Genomic DNA, 21,547 nt, shown 5'->3' with positions numbered 1-21,547 from the left:
AATTCAAATATAAGTGAAAATCTGAACCTGTGAAAACCTGGGTGATGAATTTCCATGACTTTCTTGAAATATCATCAACAGTTCAATAATTTCTGTATTTCTCTTGTTATATTTGGGTCGTTTTTTTTTTTTGCTTTTTTGCTTTTTAAATAAATTAAAGGCTGTTGCCTGTTTTTAATTCATGTGTTTGCCGTGTTCCTTAGTGTTGGTAAGTCCTTCAACTGGGTGTAAGATCATAAAAATTATTATAGGAGTGAACCCACTGTCAGTATCACCCTGCACTGTAGTGGTCTTGATTCATTACTCCATGGCATCAGCCTCAGAAATCTGATGAGAAGCTCTCTCTGAAAGCTTGTCAGACTTTTCCTCAGAATGATGGGTTTCAAAAATGTAGGAGACACCTCAAAAATTCTAAACTTGTTAGATCCTTCCATCCAAAGTGAGACTTTTAAATAAACCCAGAGGTTAAGAGTTATTTTGCTGTCATACCTTCAATTTTTTTTCTTTCAAAGTTTTAGAGACTCTGAATCTTTGAGAAAACCCGAACCTTCTAAAAACATTGGGCGCTTTTTTAATGCTCTCCTTTGGGGTTTATGGTCAGCGCTGAAGTGTTTCAGGATCTTTATGGACTGGGTTTAGTGTATTTCTTTGAAAAAAAAAGTCAGTGAACACAGGTGATCCTTTTAAATCATATCAAAATACAGAGAATTATTTAAGTAATTGTTCTGGTGACTTCTGTTGATCACACTGCTGCCCTGTTACAAGATAACTGCCCTCTAGTGGTCACTATCAGGAACTACAACTCTGCATGTACATGATCATTTAAAAAACTTCAGGCTTTATATGCAAATACTGACATCAACAGTGAAACTGAGCGGAGCCTATCGCTGCTGACCCAAAGTCTGACTAATTAATGATAATTCTACAAGCTGTAACGGACGTACTCTCTCTGGTTATTTTATTAGGTACACCTACTACTGTGTGTGTGTTTAAGTGATGCTCAGCTCAGTCCAAAGAAAATGTCCTCTAGATCATTACACCACCAGCAGCTTGAAGCAGTCTGGCCATTATCTGACATCAACAGGGATCTGCTGCTCACTGGACATTTTCTCTTTTTCAGACCAGTCTCTTCAAACTCTAGAGACAGCAGATCCAGCAGATCTTCACGCAGACAAACAACCATGTCACATTCAAAGTCACTAAAACTAAAATGAGAAAACAGTCAGGTGTCACAATAAGATGCCCCACAAATTATTTGTGTCAGTAAAAGATTTTACTGACACAAAATCCACCACAAGACAGAGGAGAACACCACAGGGATAAACCCTGCAGGCCTGACAGCAGGTGTATCACTGCTCCTGTTTTCCACCTGGACAGTGTTTACATTGCAATCTGCCTTTGTGACAGTCATTAGCACCCTCACTAACACACAAAACAACGACTACATAACACACTAAATGTCACAAATCTCTCATCTCTCACTCTCTCTACCTTTCTCTCCAATTCGCTCGCTCCGTCTCGCTGCTGTCACTCTCAAACCTTCCCCTCTTCCTAAACAACCAAATCCCACATGCTGCCTTTTTTTTTCCTCTTCAAAGTTGGTTGACAGGGTACATTTTTCCACCAACAGGAAAGAGTTGGCTTTTTTTTGTCTTTACAGTTTTCGGACTGTCCTTAGAAAATGCTTTCTTCTTCTTTTTTCATTTCTTCTTTCTAGTATATAGAAAAAGGCATCGCTTATATATATTTTTTCATATCTCTGGATTTAGTGGCCTTTAATGAAAATTTCAAAACTGGTGTATACTTTGAAGTCCAAACTTTCAACACGAGCTGAAATAGAGACTCAGCGTGGCTGCAGCTTGTTTTTATGTCAGCTTAAATCAGTCATGTGATTTGGAGGTGCGCACACAGAGGGTTAATAACACTCACCTTCATTCCATTTCCAGACTGTAACAACCAAGCACCTGTGTGAAATCTTAAATGCCCATTGTGCTCTGGCACAATCATAGGCATCGGTTGCTACTGAAAACAAGAAATAACACCATGAGCTGAACCTGTTAATGGTGGTGGTGTGAAGCAGTGGGCAGCCACCAATGCAGCGCCCGGGGAGCAGTGTGTAGGGACGGTACCTTACTCAGGGGTACCTCAATATAGCCGTTCAGTGGAGTCAAACCCCCGCCGGGGCCATTAAAATATTATACCACTAGGTGGCAGCGTTGACCATTTCCACAATTTAAGTGATGCTGAAGAAGTCTGCTCCACTTTGTTACAGTGTTTCACTCATGCAAACATAAAAACAGCTTTAATTTAGAATATTTTATTAAAATGCTCACTCATTCGGTCTATCACAGTAACAAAAGTGTCAGGGTTTTGTGAAATGTGCCGTGGTCAAATATTACAAACAGACGGTGCTACATTAGGCTGCGTGTTAACTGTGAAACATCCCCAGAACGTTTTACTAACAGCCGTTTACTCACTTTAAATCCATAAAATCAAATACAGATATATTAAAAAAAGAAGTGCAAGTGTTAGTAAACAGAACAAAAAAGAAACAAAGTTGAGAGATTTTATACAAAAGTGCAACAAGAACCGTTTCCTCTTATCGGTCAGACAGTTTTAAAGTGTTAATATGCACAAAACTTGTGTAAACATTCAGATATTTTGGTCAAGCGTCACGTTTAAAATCAAATATCGGATCAATTAATATATATGTATGCACACTTAATAGTTAGATTTGTACACGAATACGTCATTTATTACGTTTATTGTAAAAACTGGAGTAATTGTACCCAAATGCACAGGGACTGATTAAACTTTAGCAGCATTGTGGGCGCTCGTTGCCACAGGGAAAAATCTCCTGATTAGTCAAAATTATTTATTTATTCAAAATAAATGTGTTATAAACAAACACACACAGCATCACGAGGCTCATTAAAAAAACCCAAACAAACTGGCAGCCCTCTTCAGCGGGTTAGTATTACTGGTACCCATCAGCCAGCGGTTTATTGCACAAGAGCAGCAGGGAACAGCGCCCCCTTGGCACAGACCACACTCGTCGATTGTGAAGCAGTCAGTGAATTCAAGGGCTGACGTGCAAACGCAGATTAAGAAAACCCGACTTCCCCGAAGAAATTCTGCATAGACTCTGAGAGATCGGTTCACAAAGACCCTCGGCCGACCTTTCTATGCAGGATCTCAGATTTAAGGTCATCAACAGTCACTTTTTTTGGGTCAGAAACCTTTCAGCATCTCCACGGGCAAAAAACAAAAAAACAAAAAAACCCTTGATGCTGAAGTGCAGCGAGTCGCCCCAACCAGCGGGGTGTTGCTGCCACTACTGCGCCGCCGCAAACGTCACGTCCATCAGTAGCAGCCGTCTCGCCAGGTGCTGTCGCGGAGGGCACTGAAGGTGGACAAGCTCTTTGGAGGAGTCAGTAAACTGAGGGAACAGGAGGACGACTAAAGTCAGAGGACAGACAAAGACATGATGTTCCACAACAGGTAAATCTAACAGACATTCGCTGGAGCCACATGTCTCAGGAAACCCACCAGTGCGGTGTGGATGACGAGTAACACTCGGTGCTTTGCCTCATTTCAAACTTTTAGTGTGAGTCCAAATGAATCTAATACCATGTGCTCCAGGGAGAGTGCAGCAACATCAGTGTTTGATGAGAGTTGTTGCTTCAAATGAACAAATTACACAGTACTCTTTATTTTTAAAAAGTAATCCATTATTTTACACATTTACTGACTATAGTCCAATGAGGTAGGTTTGTGTTACTTCAGATTGCGCAAGCAAGCAAACACACACACACACACACACACACACACACACACACACCTTCTTTTTAAAGTTTACCTTCGTGCTGGTTGGGCCACCTTGCTGCGGGGGGTGGAGCTTGTGGTACCAACAAAGGAGGCAGGGCGGGGCAGGCTGCTGCGTGCAGTGTTTGAGGTGGTGGGTGTCCCTGCAGGTTTACTAAGCAAAGGGATCCCGCTGTTGGCCCCACCCCCCCCACTGCTGTTCAGATTAAGAGACTGGAGACTGATGGAGGTGGGCATGGAGGCGGAGCCCTTGATAGTGGGACTGACGTAGGCAGTGGCCTTCAGAGGTGGCCGTGACAATGAGGTGAAGTTCCCGACACTCTGGACTCTGTTTTGGAGTTGGCCTGGAGAGGGGACTGAAGACGAGAGGAGACAAACTGAAGTTAGTAAACTTACTTGGCTGGCGGCGCCTTCAAGGCGAATGAATTTTTGGGTGAGCTGTCCCTTTAATTAGAGAAGACAAGCAGCGTCTTACTGGAGGACTGCAGTCGAGCCAGTCCGCTGGACGAATCAAAGCTCTGGCTGTTACGAAGCAAAGAAGGGGAAGCACTGGGATTGGCTGGTATGGGCACACTGGGCATGCTGGGAGCTCTGACAAGGTTAGGCATGCTTCTCCGCAGCTTATCTAACACAGACAAAAACAGCCAACAGATTTAAGGCGTCCAGAGCTGCGCCAGGCCAGATTAATAAAGTTATCTGCAGAGTCTGCAAACAGAGAAGCTTCCAAACAAAAACACAGAGACAAATAGAAACCTTCAGATGCTGAACTATTTTTAAAGATGCCTCAAAGCAGCCTCTGATCTTCTTTATACTGCTAACAGTTTCCAGCCCCCCACAGTCAGATATACACTCCTAACTTGTAATCCCATCAAACTCTCGGAGTCTCCGCCTCAAAATGGAAACACATGCCAGCCCGAGAGCTTTAAGAGCAGTTGTACAAGAGGATTAGAAAGAGTTTATGAAGCAGGTAGAGCGTCAGCGAGGTCAGGACCGAGACACCGTCACAGTGTTAAAGGGGCGAGGTTCACAATTAGAAGAAAAAAATACTCAAATTAATGTTCAGAGATGATGTATGAGGTTAGATATACTGAACCATGTTATTGACTTACTCTCATATTCGGCTGGAGGCCATGATGAAGTTTTCCCCCCAAAACAACATGTCCAACGTCATACACGTACACAGCAATACACACAAATATCACACGCACAAAACATAAACACAGAGATAATTTATATTAGTACTCTTCAAAGCATTAATAGGTGCTGATTCTATCAAAAGATCATCAGTAGTTTTAATCCATGTCTGCTGATGGATGGAAATACCTTCTAGTGCCAGATTCTTAAAATCAGGCTTTGGTTCATCCTCATTAAAGGACTACACTCTGAGATTAAAGGTACAGTCAGGCTTTCAGCTTATTTAATAGACAAAAGAAAAGAAAAGAAAAAGAGGTGATATACTCATAAATTTGGAGTAGCGTGTGCGTGTGTGTGTGTGTGTGTGTGTGTGTGAGAGAGAGATTTGTACATGTATATTCTCATAGACATTCATTTTTGATATTGTTATAAGCTAATGTTAGGCTCGAGTGTCCTTAAAAGTCACTTACAATTTGATTACATTCTCACAACGTATTAGAGTTTAAGTGTCTGAGATCAAAAGTGTTAGATCCACTTTCATGAAAGTTTCACTAACACCAGCTGTTCTTCTGGTCTCTCAGGAAGCAGAAGACCAGAAGAATGAGCTGAAAGGGAATCTGTTCCTTGATAATTCCGCACAACAGCCTTGTTTCTTTATTTAGATCGAGTTTCCCCCTTTCCTCACCTGAACCTGGTCTGAAGCACTGTTGCTCGGCTGCGCAGGTGCTGCCCACTCCCAGCCCCAGCCCAAGACCCTGAGACTGGGCTTGGAGCGCAGGTTGAACGGCGAACCCAGCGGAAGGGTACGGGGGGGTGGAGGGGGTGGAAGGAGGGGTGCACAGGGAACTGGTGCTTCTTCGCCAGTCTCGGATGCTGGAGAAAGTGTGGGAGTGGGGCAGGCGGGTGAGGCGTGGCTGTGGTGGCGGCAGGAGACCGTAGTCTTCGTCGTCCTCCTCGTCTTCCTCCTCCAGGTCGGGACCGGCGCTGAGCTGGCTGAGCTGGAAGGTCAAGCTCTGGCTGCGGCGGTTGGCCAGGACGGATGAGGTGCTGGCAAGGTCCTGCCTTAGACCTGGGGGAGCGAAATATGAGGACCAGCGTGCAAAACACCCACCACACACGCACACGCACACACACAGTCATCACCTCCTGGGGTTAATGAAGCTGAAGTAGCGATGGGCTCTGAGATCTGGTGCCATATGTTAAATTATTAGGACGGGGGGGGGGGGGGGGGGGGGGGGGGGGGGACAGTAGGGATAGACAGACGGACAGCAGGAGAAGTGAGTTGGCTCAAATGACACAGATAACCATAAAAAAGTGACCAAACAGCCAGAATGATTTCTACTGTCCTGAAATCATTTCAGAAACATCTCTTTCTGTATAAAGATTCAGATTTATAGTGCATTTTAAGCACTCTGGCAGGCGGAGCAAACAACTAACCAACAGTCTACAACTCAAATCAAAAATCAGGAAGTGCAGTCAGGGTGCAGACGGAGGTCCTGCTACTTACTCTCCTCCTGCAGCCGGGCCATAACCTGGACATCAGTGAGGTCCTGCAGCTTGTATCCCAGAGCAATGGAGTCATCCTCTGCCTCAGATGCTCCCAGGTCGCTGTCCATGGACGACTGCGGGCTGAGGGTGGAGCGCCGCAGGCTGCGACCTTCAAGTAAAAACAAGACCCAAGAAGTCAGACTTTCCTCTCCGATGTCTCACTTCATGCTGCACAGTTAAACAAATGAGGCAGGACTGCTCTGATGAGAGAAGTACCCTTCACTCTTCAGAGCGTCCTCCACATAAAGATGAGGGGTCCGGACTAATGGAGGGCGATGCTCGGCTCACAGAATTAGAGCCCATTAGGCAGCAGTGAGGCAGAAATATTAAGCCCGAGGTTACAAAAACCTCTTCACAGTTAACGATCTGCCTGATATCTGCTCCCTGCGACTGCTCTATAAAGTAATCCCTTCCATCAGTGCCATTATTCTAATTACTTTAGTCTTATTTGACTCACACAGGCCAGGATTTCTGCACCTTTACGAGCTTCTTTAACGCGGGCCGTCTCTGAATCTTTGAAATTAACTCCTACCAATCAAGAAAGGAACATTAAAAATGTCTGTGGGTTGTGCTGAGTGACACAGGTTTCTCTGGATAGACAAGTGAGACTTTTGAGATCAGCACAAATGACATTTCCTTCACTTCCACTTTGGGCACAAGCTCAGGTAGGTCAACGGTCAGCTTCTTCAGGTAAAACAAATCCCATAATAGGTTTTTTTTTCCCTCCTTCAGGTCGATGAGTTTGTCATATTTTCTTGTGTGAAGTAATTTGTAACATGCCTTCAGGGAAGCACTCTATAAATAAAGCCTCATTAAAACTATCGCAGTGAAGTTTTAGAATATTGTTGCTGTGCAGTTTAGATCAGAGGTGCTTTTAATAAAAGGCCAGGGCTAAGTGGTTGTTCCTTCAGTGGGTAGAGTACACACCAAACGGGCTGCACCACCTACAGGAGCTGTTTGGTCATAGAAATGAGGCCATGAAGCTCCTGTCACACAGCTTTAGTGCTGATGTTAATGCCAGAGGAGGTTTGGAGCTCCGCGGTTACAAGTCAGCAATCAGTTCCCCGATCTGCAACTTTATGTGGTTCTGCTGTGGTTTCTAAAAGCTTCCTCTTAGCAATACCAAAACTTACAGCTGATGGTGGAATTTCTCCATGAAACTGTACAATGAGGAGAACACACCTGTTGAGAATAAGACACATTTCTGTTCTAAGGCCTTTAAAATTATTTTTCAGACTCATCTACTCTTAAACAGTCGTTCACACCGATCACAAAATTTCGTAGGAGGAATTTTTTGGCATTCATTTTTTGAATCAATCTCGATTTTTGAGACTTTTCACATGCGAATAAACAGATATGATCAATCGGATCATTGCATTTGTGGTCGTAGCTCCAAAACGTGCACCGGTACCAACTACACAATGAGATGGAAACAGCAGACGTTGCTCCGGGGTTAATCGGCTCTCTCAAATCGTTTCCCCAACATCTAGACCCAACTCTCCCAACAACAGTTCAAAATGCCTCACTGACATCCTGAAATAAGTACTAAAGCAGCTGTGATACAACTTCAGCTCCCGGATCAAACCATTAAAGCGTCCCTGCTGTCGCCTGCTCATGAGAACCGGATGAACCCACAATCTCAGTTTCTTCCTTTTCTTGTTTAGAAACATCAGGACCAGCTCAATCTCACTTCACCATGACTCATGCAATGCAGAGCTTTTGGTGCATTTAAACGTTATGAGACACTTGCATATGAAAAATTGGGAATTTCGCATCGTTTTTCTAAATGCTTTCAGTGTGTAAAAGCCTTCACACATTCTTGGAGCCGTTTTAGATTTATAGTGTACATATTATGTATTAATACAATCTGTGCTACTCTCTTACACATCAGTCTTTTCATTTCCCTTGTTTTCACTGTTTATGTAAAACTGCTGCAGTCTCACAATATAAGGTTCTCACTACGCAACTGTGGCACTTTATCCACCTTGATTATTTGTTGTTGACTATTTTTATTCCTTATCCTGCTGCTGTAATATTAATAATTTCCCTTGTGGGACCAATAAAGCATCTAACTATCACATTTAGTGCTTCAGCTGCCATAGTGTGTTTAACCTTTTCATATTTTTCCAGTATTGTAGCTTTATCCAAGCTTTCATCGGTAAGACGCTGCCAATCGTGCCTCTTTCTTGAAAGCGTGCTTATAGATAAATGAACAAACCCTGGGTTGACTGAGCCCAGCACAGAGCCCATTTGACAGCCCCGAACACATTGGTGGCACAGAGGAGGGCAGGGAGGTTCCCGTTTAGGAGAGCACGAGAAAAAGGCTCATTAAAGCCAGTGTCATGGAAATAAGCTTTGGGCAAACACCCACCACCACTACTTAGACCCCCCAGCAGTTATTTCTGAGCTACATTGCTCAGGATGTGAGCTCGCTCCCTTCAGGGCTGAGCAGTTTTATTCCCTGCAGCTTCGCCCTCTCCTGTGTCTGGAACGTCGTTTTTTCCATTGCTAATAATGCACTTGAATCCACTTTGCCTTCAAACAGGATTCACGTGCAGCAGTGAAATGTAGTCTTATAACGAGCAACAAGCAGGGCAGAGGAAAAAAAAAAGGCTGCGATGAAAATATATTCTTCAATTTCAACTTCCTACAGGAGGGAATGTTTGGAATAATGTATAAAAAGCTTGAGCATGACCCAGTTTTTTCCTCCCCCGGCACATTCGTATTCTGGTTACAATACGTATTAAATTTTTAATGTTTGTAAGGAATCAACATGTTCTTTTAAGAAGAGCAGCAAAGGAAGGCTTACTTCGGGTGAGCGGGTGAGGGAGGAAGGTGGGAGTCCTCTCAGCTACGGGGGAGAGCTCCTTCCCGATGGGACTGAGAGTCCGATGGAGGAGAGGGTGGAGCGGGGAGGAGAGGGAAGGAACTGAGGCACAGAGGGAGGGGAAGCCAGTTTTGGGAGAAAAAGATGTGACAGACAGCTGATTCATGAGTGAAAGTTGCACTGATGTTCAAATCTGGACAGTACTCGAGGAAATTTAAGTCCCAGGCCAGTTGATTATGATGCTTTGAAAAAAGATAAAACATTGGTACCGTGTCTTTCAGACGGCTGAGGAGTGGAGCAGGGCTTGGTTGGAGGGGAAGCACTGATAGGAGACACTCCAGCAACTCGACTCAGAGGAGGACCGGGAGAGGAGGAAGGAGAGGGGCTGGACAGGGAGCTACGCCACCTGGAGACTGAAGGAGGGAGAAAACAAGCACAGAGTTAGCATATGTTTAATACAAACTGTTACGTTTCCCTGTCAGACATGACACACCAACTAAAAGCTGTGGGCGGATAAAGAAACAAAAGAAAGTCCCACCCACCCACACACCCACACACACACACACAGGACAGTGTGTTTATAAGATTTCTGCTCTTTTCAGCATAATTATTGGAATTTGTGAATATTCAGGAGTGCACAACAGAGCAAGTGTGCTTATCTAGAAGTCTAAGGGGAAAGTGGCCCAACTGCTCACTTTATTTACTTAGTAAATTTACATTTATAGTCTTAAACATTGGTTTCAAGTCTAATTTAATACAAGATCAGGTTTACTTTATAAATGTTAGTCCAATATAGAGAAATTAATGATAAAAAGCAGAGTATTTAGTAGTGGATACTCTGGTAATAATGACTTAAGGAGTGACTACCTCTTGATAAACAAGCCACCTCCATGTGAGTACATCGACCCATCTAACAAAAACTACCCCCCCCACCCACCCCAAAAAGAAAAAAAATTATATTTTTATTTATTATACTTTTATATACAAACTATGGTTTCACATTAAGTGTGCATTATCCCAAAGGATGAAGTAGTTTTTAGTACATGCACCATTCATGCTTTCAGTGCAGGGGTGTCAAGTCAAACATCTGGTCCAGGGGACAGAACTGGGCCACCAAACTGACCCAGTGGACAGCTTTAGAAAATGTGACACTTGGAAAGTAGAAGGATACTTGCACAAAATATTGTACTTGTCAAAAGCACAATATGTCAAAAGACTTCACCCAAGGAATGGCATACCACACCAAAGTAGGTAGAAATGTAGGCGTTCTTTACCATTAGTATTCCAACACCCAACTTTGGAGACAAAGTTAGAGAGGCAAGGCTGGAATTTATTGGACAAAGGGTGTTAAATATGGAAGAAGGGAAAGAGTTTTCATGCTATGAGGGAAACAACTGGCAGGTAGACATGTTTATCGATGAGGCAATGCTGTAACTTCATTGGTCCAGCGCACATAAAATCAAATTGGGCTGGATGGTGCCCACAATGTAAAATTAGTCTGACACCACTGATCAGTGAAAGTTACTGAGCTGACACACTCATTTATTTAAATAAAAACATTCCCATATTACATGAATGATGGGAAGATCAAACATGTTGCTAGACTGTTCAGGACCATGTAGCAAAGGCCAATACTGAGAATATGCAGCAGCTTGTTAGAATTAATACACATTAACATTTGATTTCACTCACTTCCGTCGATAGTTCATATTTTGGTTCTGTCTCTATATAAAAGTGAAGTTCCATCATACAGCTCCAACTGCCCAATAATATTTTAGTAAAAATCTTTTGGAGAATCTCTTTGACTAATTTCAGATAAACACATTTGCTTTTATTTGCAGTGCAAATTTTACATCAATCTTGTATAAAATGAAAAAGATTTCCTAACATACAAAAACAGGTTTTTTTTGAACAGATCATATTTCATTAATATAGGGATATACACATCCGTTATTTGGAACAGATATCTGAACTTTTCTGCCAATAAGTGCTGATTTAATCATTTTTGCCAGTGTTAGCTGCCGTAAGCCTCTTTTAGCCGGCGTTAACCTCTGTTAGCGAAACCTTGAGGGTAGCTCTAGCATTGTTAGACTTACCACACATCTGTCAGACTATGATGTGAGAATGAAGTCAGACTCTTTGTCAGATAAAAAGTTTTCAGGTCACTTGACCTTATCATTAGCTGGTGACTCTTTGAGACACTTTTTCGCTGCTTTTGCAAATAAGGAACTCTTCTCAGATGACAGTACTTTATCATATCTTAACTCTGAAGCTGCAGAAATGAATTAAAATTTGTCTATGACTTCTCTTCTCGTATGTGGCCGGTCTCTAGCTACATACATAAAACAAGACTGAACAGTGTGTTCAAGGTGGCGGGCCAATATGACAAACCTGCACCTACGTATTTTTAACAGATTAATTCTAAGTTTGAGAACACAGTTTGTCGGAATACATAATTATGCACTTATAAATATATATTTATGAGCATAATATTATTGTTTTTCTGTTAAAAACGACTGACTGTAACATTTTAAGCTCAGAGTCGGGTAGACGTAGAAACTAGAAGGACATCACTGAGAAGCTTTTATTTCACTTACAGTAACGACTTGTTGCCAACTCGATTAATGTCCTTTTACTCCACCTGTGCCTCGATAGCGCTACATCAATGAGTGCAGGAGTGGGAATAAAGGACAAACTAGAGTGTAAATGAGCCGTAGTCCTCATTTCCTCACAATGAATTGGTACTTCACACCAGCAAGCATCCAAAATGAAACATGTTAACATTTTTGGGTGTAATGTCTCTTTAAATGCCATCAGTGAATATTCTATGGGACTTAAAAAAAGGGAAAAAAAATCACCATCAGTTCGACTCTTTTGTTCTTTACAGCTCAAAATCAGAGATAAAAAGACAATAACCACACAAAGCCAGACATCACAGACGTCTTTGTGCACGAGGGCAGCGCCGTGCAGCCGCTACCTCACCAGCGGTGTCTGTCACCGACTGCTCTATTCAGCAGCTCAGTGCCGAGGACAAAGCAGGATTCAACACAACAGAGACGCTCACACAATGCAGCTGTACCTGGTGCTGTGCGCCTCTCACACAAATACTATTCATAGAAAGAAGAAACATGACAGCTTTGAGACACACACACACACACACACACACACACACACACACTTTTGGAATCAGAGGTGAATAAAAGAAAATACTGCTTGTATTATTTAAAAGGTGTGCGAGTAAGGCTGGTGTCCGCACAGAGATGCGAGGGAAATCTTTCTCTCCTTTACCTGTCAATGTGAATATAAAAGCATTTAGCTACGAACCTTTCATGTACACCGTTGCTATGGCAACAGCTCTTCATTTCATCACGGCAAACCTCGGGTGGGGGAGAGAGAGCTAGTGGGCCAAGTTGGTGGGAGGATTCCTCTGCAGAGGATGGTTAGTGTGTCGAGTGGAGGTTTAACTGCTTCTGATGCAACAAGGTGCACAGCCGAGGCAACTTCAGAGGATGCAGCCGAGTCAGGGAGTCGAACTCTGTGACCCAAATACTGAGACTGCAACGGGAGGCTAGTTTAAAGCACATGGAAGGTTAGCATGTGATCAGCAATGCAGAGGTGACACTCCAGCACAGTGATCACAGCAGCTGCAATATTCCTTAAGATTTGTTTGTCAGCACTCGCACTCAGCCCATCTAAAACAAGCCTGAGTTACCGTAGAAATGTGTCTAACTGGCAACATGGCTCTCAGGAAGTAACTTGCTACAAACCAAGTGTGGCCGAAAAGATATGCTGTAATGAAATTCACAAGTATCGAGTTCTGGCTGCTACACCAAGACTTGAACAGAGTAGCTTTGCATGAGTCACAGTTCAAAATAATCCTCATTTTATCTGATTCTAGGCCTTCAGATCATCCTCTCTGAAACAAGACAAGAGGTTCCTCGCACAAGATTAAAAGCAGGTGGCTTCTGTGCCTGAGATGACCAATTCATGATGTTTCCTACTGATGTCATCATAAAGATGAGGAAAATGAAGAAAATCTAACAGAGGGAGGGGCTATTTGATCTTGATTAAACCACAATTTGTTCTGTTAGATGCTCAGAATAACCCAAAGTTCAAAGTGACATCTGGTTTCCGACCGGTTGTATTCCTGTATCAAAGCCACGCTGCCGAGCACCATGTCATTTTACAGTTAAATTGTCATCCTGCAGCAACTACGTCACTATTTGTGGAGGACTTCCTGTTTCAGATTTGTGAGTTGGGCTGGTCTCTGAATTCAAGTCGTGAATGTGAATTTCCATGCATTCAGATTTGTAATTTTTGCCAGTTTAGTGCAATTAATCACTGTATAGCAACAATGAGGTCAAGTTGTCATGCAGTTCCCAACCCTTATCGACCTCTTGTTGTTGTTTTATGGCCGTCTTGACACGCCAATGTTGCTTTGAAGACGGCAGCTGACTACGAGTGGTTTCAGACATGGTCCCCGTCTTCAAAATGACCATTTCAAAAGGCAACACGATCACAAGTTCAGTGCAGTAGCACAGTAGCAACAACTTTGTCTCCCACGACCGGTTTCCTTTGTGTGACTGTAGCATCAGGATAAGTCAGACTTTGAATGTGAAGTCGTAGCTTACTTGATTGTGCGTTATAGTCATATCAAACATGGCCACCTAGAGACTGGCACCATAAATTCAGCAGGAAAAGTGCTTAGCAACCAGACAGCTGGGCCCTCTTTTGCAACCATGTGTTGATCCTGGCTGGTCACTAGAAAGAAAACAGATTCAAGGCACTTTTCAATAGCACCAAACATGAGCACCAATTATTTGCCTTGGCAAACCTAAACTTTGACTTAATGATGGCATGATACCATTAGAGACTTGCTGAAACTGCATAAGGAGGCGGGGGATGCTTTTGCACAAAGAACAGGCATACATGCAGGCTTTAAATCTTGCCTCCTTTCTTTATTAATTGATTTAATCAAAAACATTACTGTCACAGTGAATTTTTGGATTGCGTTGGTGAATCTCCACTCTGCGCATCTAACAAGATTAAATTCAATGTTGCTCTTTCTGCAAGCTTTGCGGTTACAGTGTGAAGATTAGCCTTTCTACACCAACAGCCGGCCCTTGATGGAAGCAAAATTGCAGTGTAAGTGAAGTATTTCTTTGACTTTAACACTGCACATAATTACTTGATTCCTAAGTATGTGGAGGCTGAGCGGGATCGTATGCAGACGAGCGCGCCCACGCAGGTGAGTGGAGCTCCATCTCGCCTCATTAAAGGCTGCGGGCGTTAAGCTGCCTGTTCAGCTGAGGCCGTGGGAGCTGTCGCCTCCACTCACACTTCACAAGCAGCCCCATCTTACACACACACACACACACACACACACACACACACACACACACACACACACACACACACACACACACACACAAAACTACAAAGAGACCCATCGATTTGATGAGGACTCTGATAAGCACACGGACATCAGGACTGATGATCCTGATCTGCTTTTTCCAGGTCACCTGTCGATAAACTCCAAACACGAAATCCATTTTTACAGACCCATGAGGTAACCATGACAACACTAAGCCAAGCGGCGGCCTCACCACTGCCATCGATCCACTGGTCTGCTCCTTGCTTTAACCTGCTGGTATATTTACACCAACTTCCTGTTTTACTTGCTCAGATCTTTTCCGGTTGCTCAGTATCGCTAAGCGACGGCTGTAATTATGACAGACACGCAGGTCAGCTGACCTGGGCCTGATCTGCCTAAGAAGTGCCGACGGACTGCTGAGCCCTGCAGTGCATGGATGAAGGTGAGCCGACCTCAGACTGATCACCGTGACCACAGAGTACTTAGGAAGCATTACTGAGGTGACTGCTTATCTTACTGGCTTTAAAAAGTGGATCATTTAAAAAGAGCGCTAGTGACTGTGCTGCCAGCTGTTTCCATTCATCTCCAGACCTGCTGAGATTTCACCTCTCACAGGAAATGTCTCTTGCTTCTTAAGCTGATTAAACAAATGCAGTGTCACGTTACACTTGTGCTCTAGCACATTACTGCTGCGTCTTTGCATATCAGTCCAAACACCTCCCGTCTGACCATCACAGGTTTATCTGAACAACTTTGAGGGGTGAGATACATTTTTTAAACAGGATTTAGGTAAAAATGTCATGCCCCTGCCTTCATATTGGTAAAAAAAGGGGATCACCATGATAAATTCTGGAAAACACTTTAGTGCACCAACCTTCGTTTCTTTATATATTGCTTACAAAGAGCCAGACGTTGTCATTTTCTAAAGAGTCACCAGTTCTAGAGGTTTTCTAAAGTGTTTCTTTGGACAATAGCTGCTTTTTCACACATTTTCAGTCCAGTCCTTCAGACAACAACATTTCTTTTCTTGAATCTATGAAAAATATCTGGAACTTCAGTGGATCGTTTGAGACCATTTCTGATGAGACTTCAGTGAACAAACATCTCAGTGCATTCCTATTTTATTGTACTTTTACCTTAGAGTACTTTATTTTTCTATTGTCCCTTATTTTTGTGTTCAATGTAAAGCACTTTTGTCACCTATAGTTGTTTAGTATTTTCTATACAAATAAAGTTGAAATTTCGTTGTCCAAACTCTGTTTCTGCCTTAAATACTGTATTTACATGTTTCAATATAATAACTGCACCCATTTCTTATTTTACTAGCAAGATAAACAAATGAGTGGTAGCTCTTTTCTTGCTAATGGCTCCTCCAAAATAAATGGCACAGAGAAAATAGCTACACAAATATCAACAACTTTTGTGGGGCCGTTAGTTCGACTTTAATGCATGCAATGTTGGACTGAGCAAACTGTTCCGTCCACAAACAGTAAACCACCACTGAGAACACAACTTCTCTCATACACGATCCAAGACATGAAGATCAAGATCAAGAAACAAGCTGCTCAAGCTGAGTAAGTTGAGAAGCCAAACAAGCAGCTGTCAATCTTGATTTTCAACAGGTAACAAAAGCAGAGATGAACAAGCTCATATTTTCTGCCTGTACTGGTTCATACGGCACAATCACCAAAACAGAGTGTGACGTTTTTCCTTCTCCTCCACCCCACGCAGTTTGCTGGCAGCTTTGTGCTAATTTCAAACAGGCAACTAAAACAAAGACCTTCTGTATGCATTTCATTTTAAAGAGATATTGGAGCAGACGAAGTTTGGCGTCATATTGTCAGAGCAATCGCACAGGTGACGTTTTGACATAAAAGGAACCTAATTAATAACCTTCTAAATACAATAGCACAAAATTTCTTGTAACACAACACCGCTCAATACAAACTCAGAAAATGGCCACAAGAGCAGGAAGAACAGTTTCAGCTGGAAAAACTAAAAATTAACATTGTAAAATAATACTAACAACAAAAACAACAAATTAATAAAAATAAATGGAGTGCAATTACACTTTTCTTATGCTGACATGCCGAGGCCCCAGCTGCCCACAGATGTGCTGACGTATCTAAAGTAAAGAGTCTTTACTTATTCATTACTGAATGAATTATTACACATTGCTCAAGTAAATGAGAAGCTGGGCTGTTTTTTTTTTTTTTTTTAAGGGAGGGCTTTTCTATGAATTTCTATGTCTGCATTTGTATTCTTAGTACAGCTTTGCATGATTCACAGTATCAAAATAATCCTCTTATCTCATTATGTCCTTAAAGCTAGCTTTCTTCTGGTTGGATGGTTCTCACAAACAGAAGCTTTTGACAGCGAGTGGGTGGGGCTTGTACCTGCTCAGTATTATCATACTGGTGTGAAAAAATAAATGATTCAAATGTGTTTGCATGTCATTTTGAAACTCATGCTCAAACGCTGACACAGTTTTAAGGAATTCATCCACACTGAACAAAAACCAGTGTTGACAAATTAATCTGCTGAACCCAGGGACTCATCTCATCAGTAATACACTATACTGCCAAAAGTATTCACTCATCCATACAAACTATTGAATTCAAGTGTTCCAATCACTTTAGTGGTCACAGGTGTATAAAAATCAAGCAGCTAGCCTGCTTGTACAAGCAAGCTCCATAAAGACACAGAGGAGAGAATTTGGTGTAGAAGAACTTGACTGGCCTGCACAGAGTCCTGACCTCAACTCGACAGAACACCTTTGGGATTAATTCGATTGCAATCTGTGAACCAGGCCTTCATCCGACTGTACTTCTGGAAGAATGTTCAAAAATTCCCATAAACGCTCCTGAACCTCAGTTGAAGCTGTTGTGTCTGCAAAGGGCTGACATCATATCAAACCCTAAGAATGGGAGGTCACTTAAGTTCAGATGTGTGTGAAGGCAGATGAGTGAATACTTTTTGCAGTGTAGTGTATTTGTGCTCAACACATTTCTTTCTAACAAGCCAGCAGCTGTGCTGTGTGCAAGATCTGTACGAACTAACACCAACACTTCCTCCTGGCCAGCATTTGTGTTGTGAGAGACAGTAGGGGCGTGTGAGGTAGCGAGCGCTCTTGTTTTTGGCAAGACACTAAAAGCTGTGTACATCAGTTTTAAAATAGCCTGGAGGCGAGCGGCACCCTGCAAACTAATCCGCTGCCTCAGCCTTTGGTTTTAGCGTGCACTGAACAACAGAACTGCGGGGACTTCAAGCTCTGAAATGCTCCCAAGATAAAGATGCATTTTATTAAGAGAAACCGTCTTGAGAAACACCCACAGGCTGAACTCCAAGTTAATGAGGAAGAAACTCCCACTCTTCACTCATCTACTCAGAGAAATATCAGACTTGATCATCTTTCTTGCAGCAGTAGCTACAGCAGTGCTCCCAGCAGCAACTTAATCATGTGGCTTGTGTCCTCAGAGTCGTTTTCTCTACACACAAATTACAAACAAACCAGTTGACTCGCACCTTGCTCTAGCCGGAGGGACAGCGACCTTCTGGCGGCCTCCACCTCCGATTTGGGGCTGTCCAGAGCCTGCCGGCACCACTGCAGCGGTGTGAGGGCGTCGCTCGTGGTCTCCGACCTGCGGTCCTTTGATGACACATATAACCTGGAAAGAGAAGCAAGAGTGAACTAGACTTCTACAACTTCTATCAGCTCTGATAGGAGACTCTGGCCAATCCCAGATCTTTCCAAACATGATCAGGGGAGCAGTTTAAGAGACTACAAAGAGCTGGACAGTGTGTACACTGTGGTGGGGACAAATCTGGGAAAGCCAAACTCAAAGGTCAACAAAGACTTACTCTGTAGTAAGGTGCTTGAATGCTCATTCATTCTGAAAGCCAACTGGAGCTTTACTTATTTAGCCTATAAACCAAGTAGTCCATCCTAATGTTTCAGGGCGTAGAGATGATGTTACTGCCCAACAAACAGTTCAAAACCAAAGAGTGTGTTTGTGTAACTCTGAGAAAAGCGGTAAAAGCTCACATTTGAGATGGCAAAACAAGAAAACACAAATTACTGCCACTGTTTTGCCCAAGTTTGTGCTTGAAAGACATCTAAAACCAGTACTTAACAATGCCCACATGAGAATTTCCTCCTTTTCTGTCATAAGAAGCTGTGGTCAGGCATTTACATACACAGGCCTGTTAACTTGTTACCCATCATGATCGATTACACCTGGTAGTGTCTCTTTGCGACTATTAAAATATATAGACAAATATTACTCTTAATGCCATCTTCCTCTTTTAAAACTTCTCCTGTTTCATGTCAACATCCTCCTCACTACATATCTAGCCTTAATCACGTGCCTATTCTTTTAACTCAACTCTTAGCTGTTGAATACAGATAACCAACTCAATCTGGATAATTCAGTGCTGTGACATACATATATAATCTCTCAGCACACAGTCCCTGACAGATCGCACTCCAGACTCCATCGTTCCTTTTGCGCCACCAACTCGTTTCCTCCTGAGTCAGAGAAATCTGTCTCCCACTCAGTTTGAAGGTGGTGTCAAGCCTTTTTAGAAGCAAGGAAGAGGCTCAAACAGAGTGGATCAGATTATTCTGACAGCCCGGATGCTGCTGCTCTGTGGGCAACATGGAAGAAGCTGAATTATAGATTAAAACCCCGGCTGACATCAGGTGAGAGTGTGACCTGAAGGGGACTGAGTGCACACCCACACATGGAGATCTGTCATATTCATATCTATCTATCTATCTATCTATCTATCTATCTATCTATCTATCTATCGCTACAAGTGAAAAAAATGACCACTTGTATTAGTTAAATGCAGCCCTGGGTCACTTCCTGTTTATGAGTTTGCACAACACCTCACAAGCTGTGACAAAAATCAGCAAAAAATTTCACTTCCTTAATTTGATTTAGTCCTCTCTGCAGCCACTCCACAGCAAAACACAAGAAGTGTTTCCCTGAAGCTTTAAAGGCAAGTGGCAGCACATAAGTAGGGCCTGATTAACTTCAAGGTGTGTGTGGCTTTGTTGGGGCACTGCAGAGGGCTGGAGCAGCTGAAAACAAAGCTTTAAAATCCCACATTTCAGTTAGAAATCACATACTACATGACTGAGCAACATATGGTTGGAAATGCAGTGTGCACTTACCAGGTTTCATCAGACTCCTCTGAGCAGCTCAGGGAATTCAAATCCAGAAGTTCCAGCTCGTCCAGAACCGACGGCTCGGATGCATCCTCCTCCTCCTCGTCGTCCTCCTCCCTCGCAGCAGCAGCCGCTCCATCCCTGCCGCTGTGCGGGTGGAAATAGTCGAAAGGCTCCTCGGGGGCGGAGAACGAGCCCAAGGACGAGTGGCACAGCAGGGTGGGCAGCGGGCTGGGGAGGCAGTATCCGCCGGCGCCGGCTCGGGTGCGCAGCTGCTCGTTCTGCCGCTCCAGTTTGCGCACCAGCTCCTGCAGCTTCTTCACCTCCAGCTCGGCGTTCAGGGTGTTGCTGTTGCAGTCCACCTCCGTCATGATCGCGGGGTTCAGCACGGCCGCCTCCATTGGAGCAAAGAAAAGCACACGAAAAGACCACAATACCAGCCGCGTTCACCTCTACCTCCACCTTAAACCACAAATGGAGGACAGGTAGGGCCAAGCTGCTGCTGCTGCGCCCTCAGACTGCTTTCTGTATTCGGCAGCGGTAGTAATCTGTCTAGTACGCCTGTCTGGACGTTCACCCAATGGGAGACTACATAACTCCCCCCCTCCCTCCGACACATTTACACACGTACCCCTCCCTCTGTTCCTCTCCCGGCACTGATTACAGGTAGATGGTGCACCTGTCAGTCTAAAATGTGGGCTAATGTCCAACACACCTAACCGTAAACATATGACATTTATTTTTTTCATGCTGTAACACATTTCTATATTCTGCTTCACTCAATGCAAACACACTGCCTCAGTTAATATTTACTTATAAGCTTTTAACTAATTAATGATGTTATTTTATAATGAGATGAAGTTATAATTAGCAACAGACGGTCACACATGGCAGGCATTTGTGAAACTTTGGCGACATCTAGTGGTTGAAGTGAGGGATATATCAAATTAAATATATATTATTTAATAACAGAAATAAAACAGAAAAAAAGCCTACGTTCGTCCGGTTCTGCCTTTGACCTTTATCGGCAATATGTCGATAAAGCAATATGTTTTTTCACTCTAGAGACTAAACTATTGATAAACTATCGAATTCGTCAATTTATTTATTAATAAAAAAACGTTACTTAGTAGAAATCACCACAGTCACCCCAAGCGAATTTGTATTTCACCGTTATTAGCATACACTCCCGAAAACACCCGGATGCTCCGAATCCACGAAGCCAGTGCCCGAGCGTTAGTGTTGCACTGTGGGTAATGTAGGCCATGGATTTTGACAAAATAAAACGTAAAACGCGGAATAAAATCATATCTGGTTCTACTGCAGGTTGTTGGCAGCATATTTTATTTGATTAATTTGATTAGTAGATTTGTTTATATAAAAACTTTTTTTTAAACACATCACCACAGTTGACTTGATTCAATCTAAAAAAAATTCTTAGTTTTGCTTCAAAAACTGCACAGTTTGCTGTAAAATCGTTACTCCTGCCTTTAAAAAAAAACAAAAAAAACAAAAATTAGCCTCGAGTCTTTAACATTTACTATAAAATAATCTCACACTATGGTGAACATAGGTACCTAACCTACTACCTAAGAAGGTATTTGAAAAAAAAAAAAAAGAAAAAAAAGAAAAAAGGAAAATTGTTTAAATTGTATTAAAAACAAAA

General features: G+C 42.8%; 1 protein-coding gene across 7 annotated transcripts; it reads right to left on the bottom strand.

Moving 5' to 3' along the window:
* Positions 1–2,301: 2,301 nt before the first annotated feature.
* On the bottom strand, positions 2,302–21,162 carry LOC309700986 (SLAIN motif-containing protein 1-like). 7 transcript variants are annotated; one of them, XM_082524922.1, is made up of 10 exons: positions 19,888–21,084; positions 18,234–18,376; positions 9,604–9,747; positions 9,317–9,436; positions 6,467–6,616; positions 5,645–6,028; positions 4,935–4,946; positions 4,301–4,450; positions 3,860–4,181; positions 2,302–3,439 (listed from the first exon to the last, which is right to left on the bottom strand). In XM_082524922.1, the coding sequence occupies exons 1-10, from the start codon at positions 20,280–20,282 to the stop codon at positions 3,364–3,366; spliced, it is 1,896 nt and encodes a 631-aa protein (XP_082381048.1). In that variant the 5' UTR covers positions 20,283–21,084; the 3' UTR covers positions 2,302–3,363. The 7 variants fall into 7 exon arrangements, with proteins under 7 accessions (XP_082381048.1, XP_082381051.1, XP_082381049.1 ...); XM_082524925.1 differs by lacking the exon at positions 4,301–4,450 and having other exon boundaries at positions 19,888–21,091; XM_082524923.1 differs by lacking the exon at positions 4,935–4,946 and having other exon boundaries at positions 19,888–21,085.
* Between the last annotated feature and the right edge of the window lie 385 nt (positions 21,163–21,547).

Source organism: Aulonocara stuartgranti (genome assembly GCF_965226115.1).
Source record: "Aulonocara stuartgranti genome assembly, chromosome: 23".
Lineage (NCBI taxonomy): Eukaryota > Metazoa > Chordata > Actinopteri > Cichliformes > Cichlidae > Aulonocara > Aulonocara stuartgranti.
The sequence above is the reverse complement of the archived record's forward strand: the minus strand, read 5'-3'. Positions and strand labels throughout refer to the sequence as shown.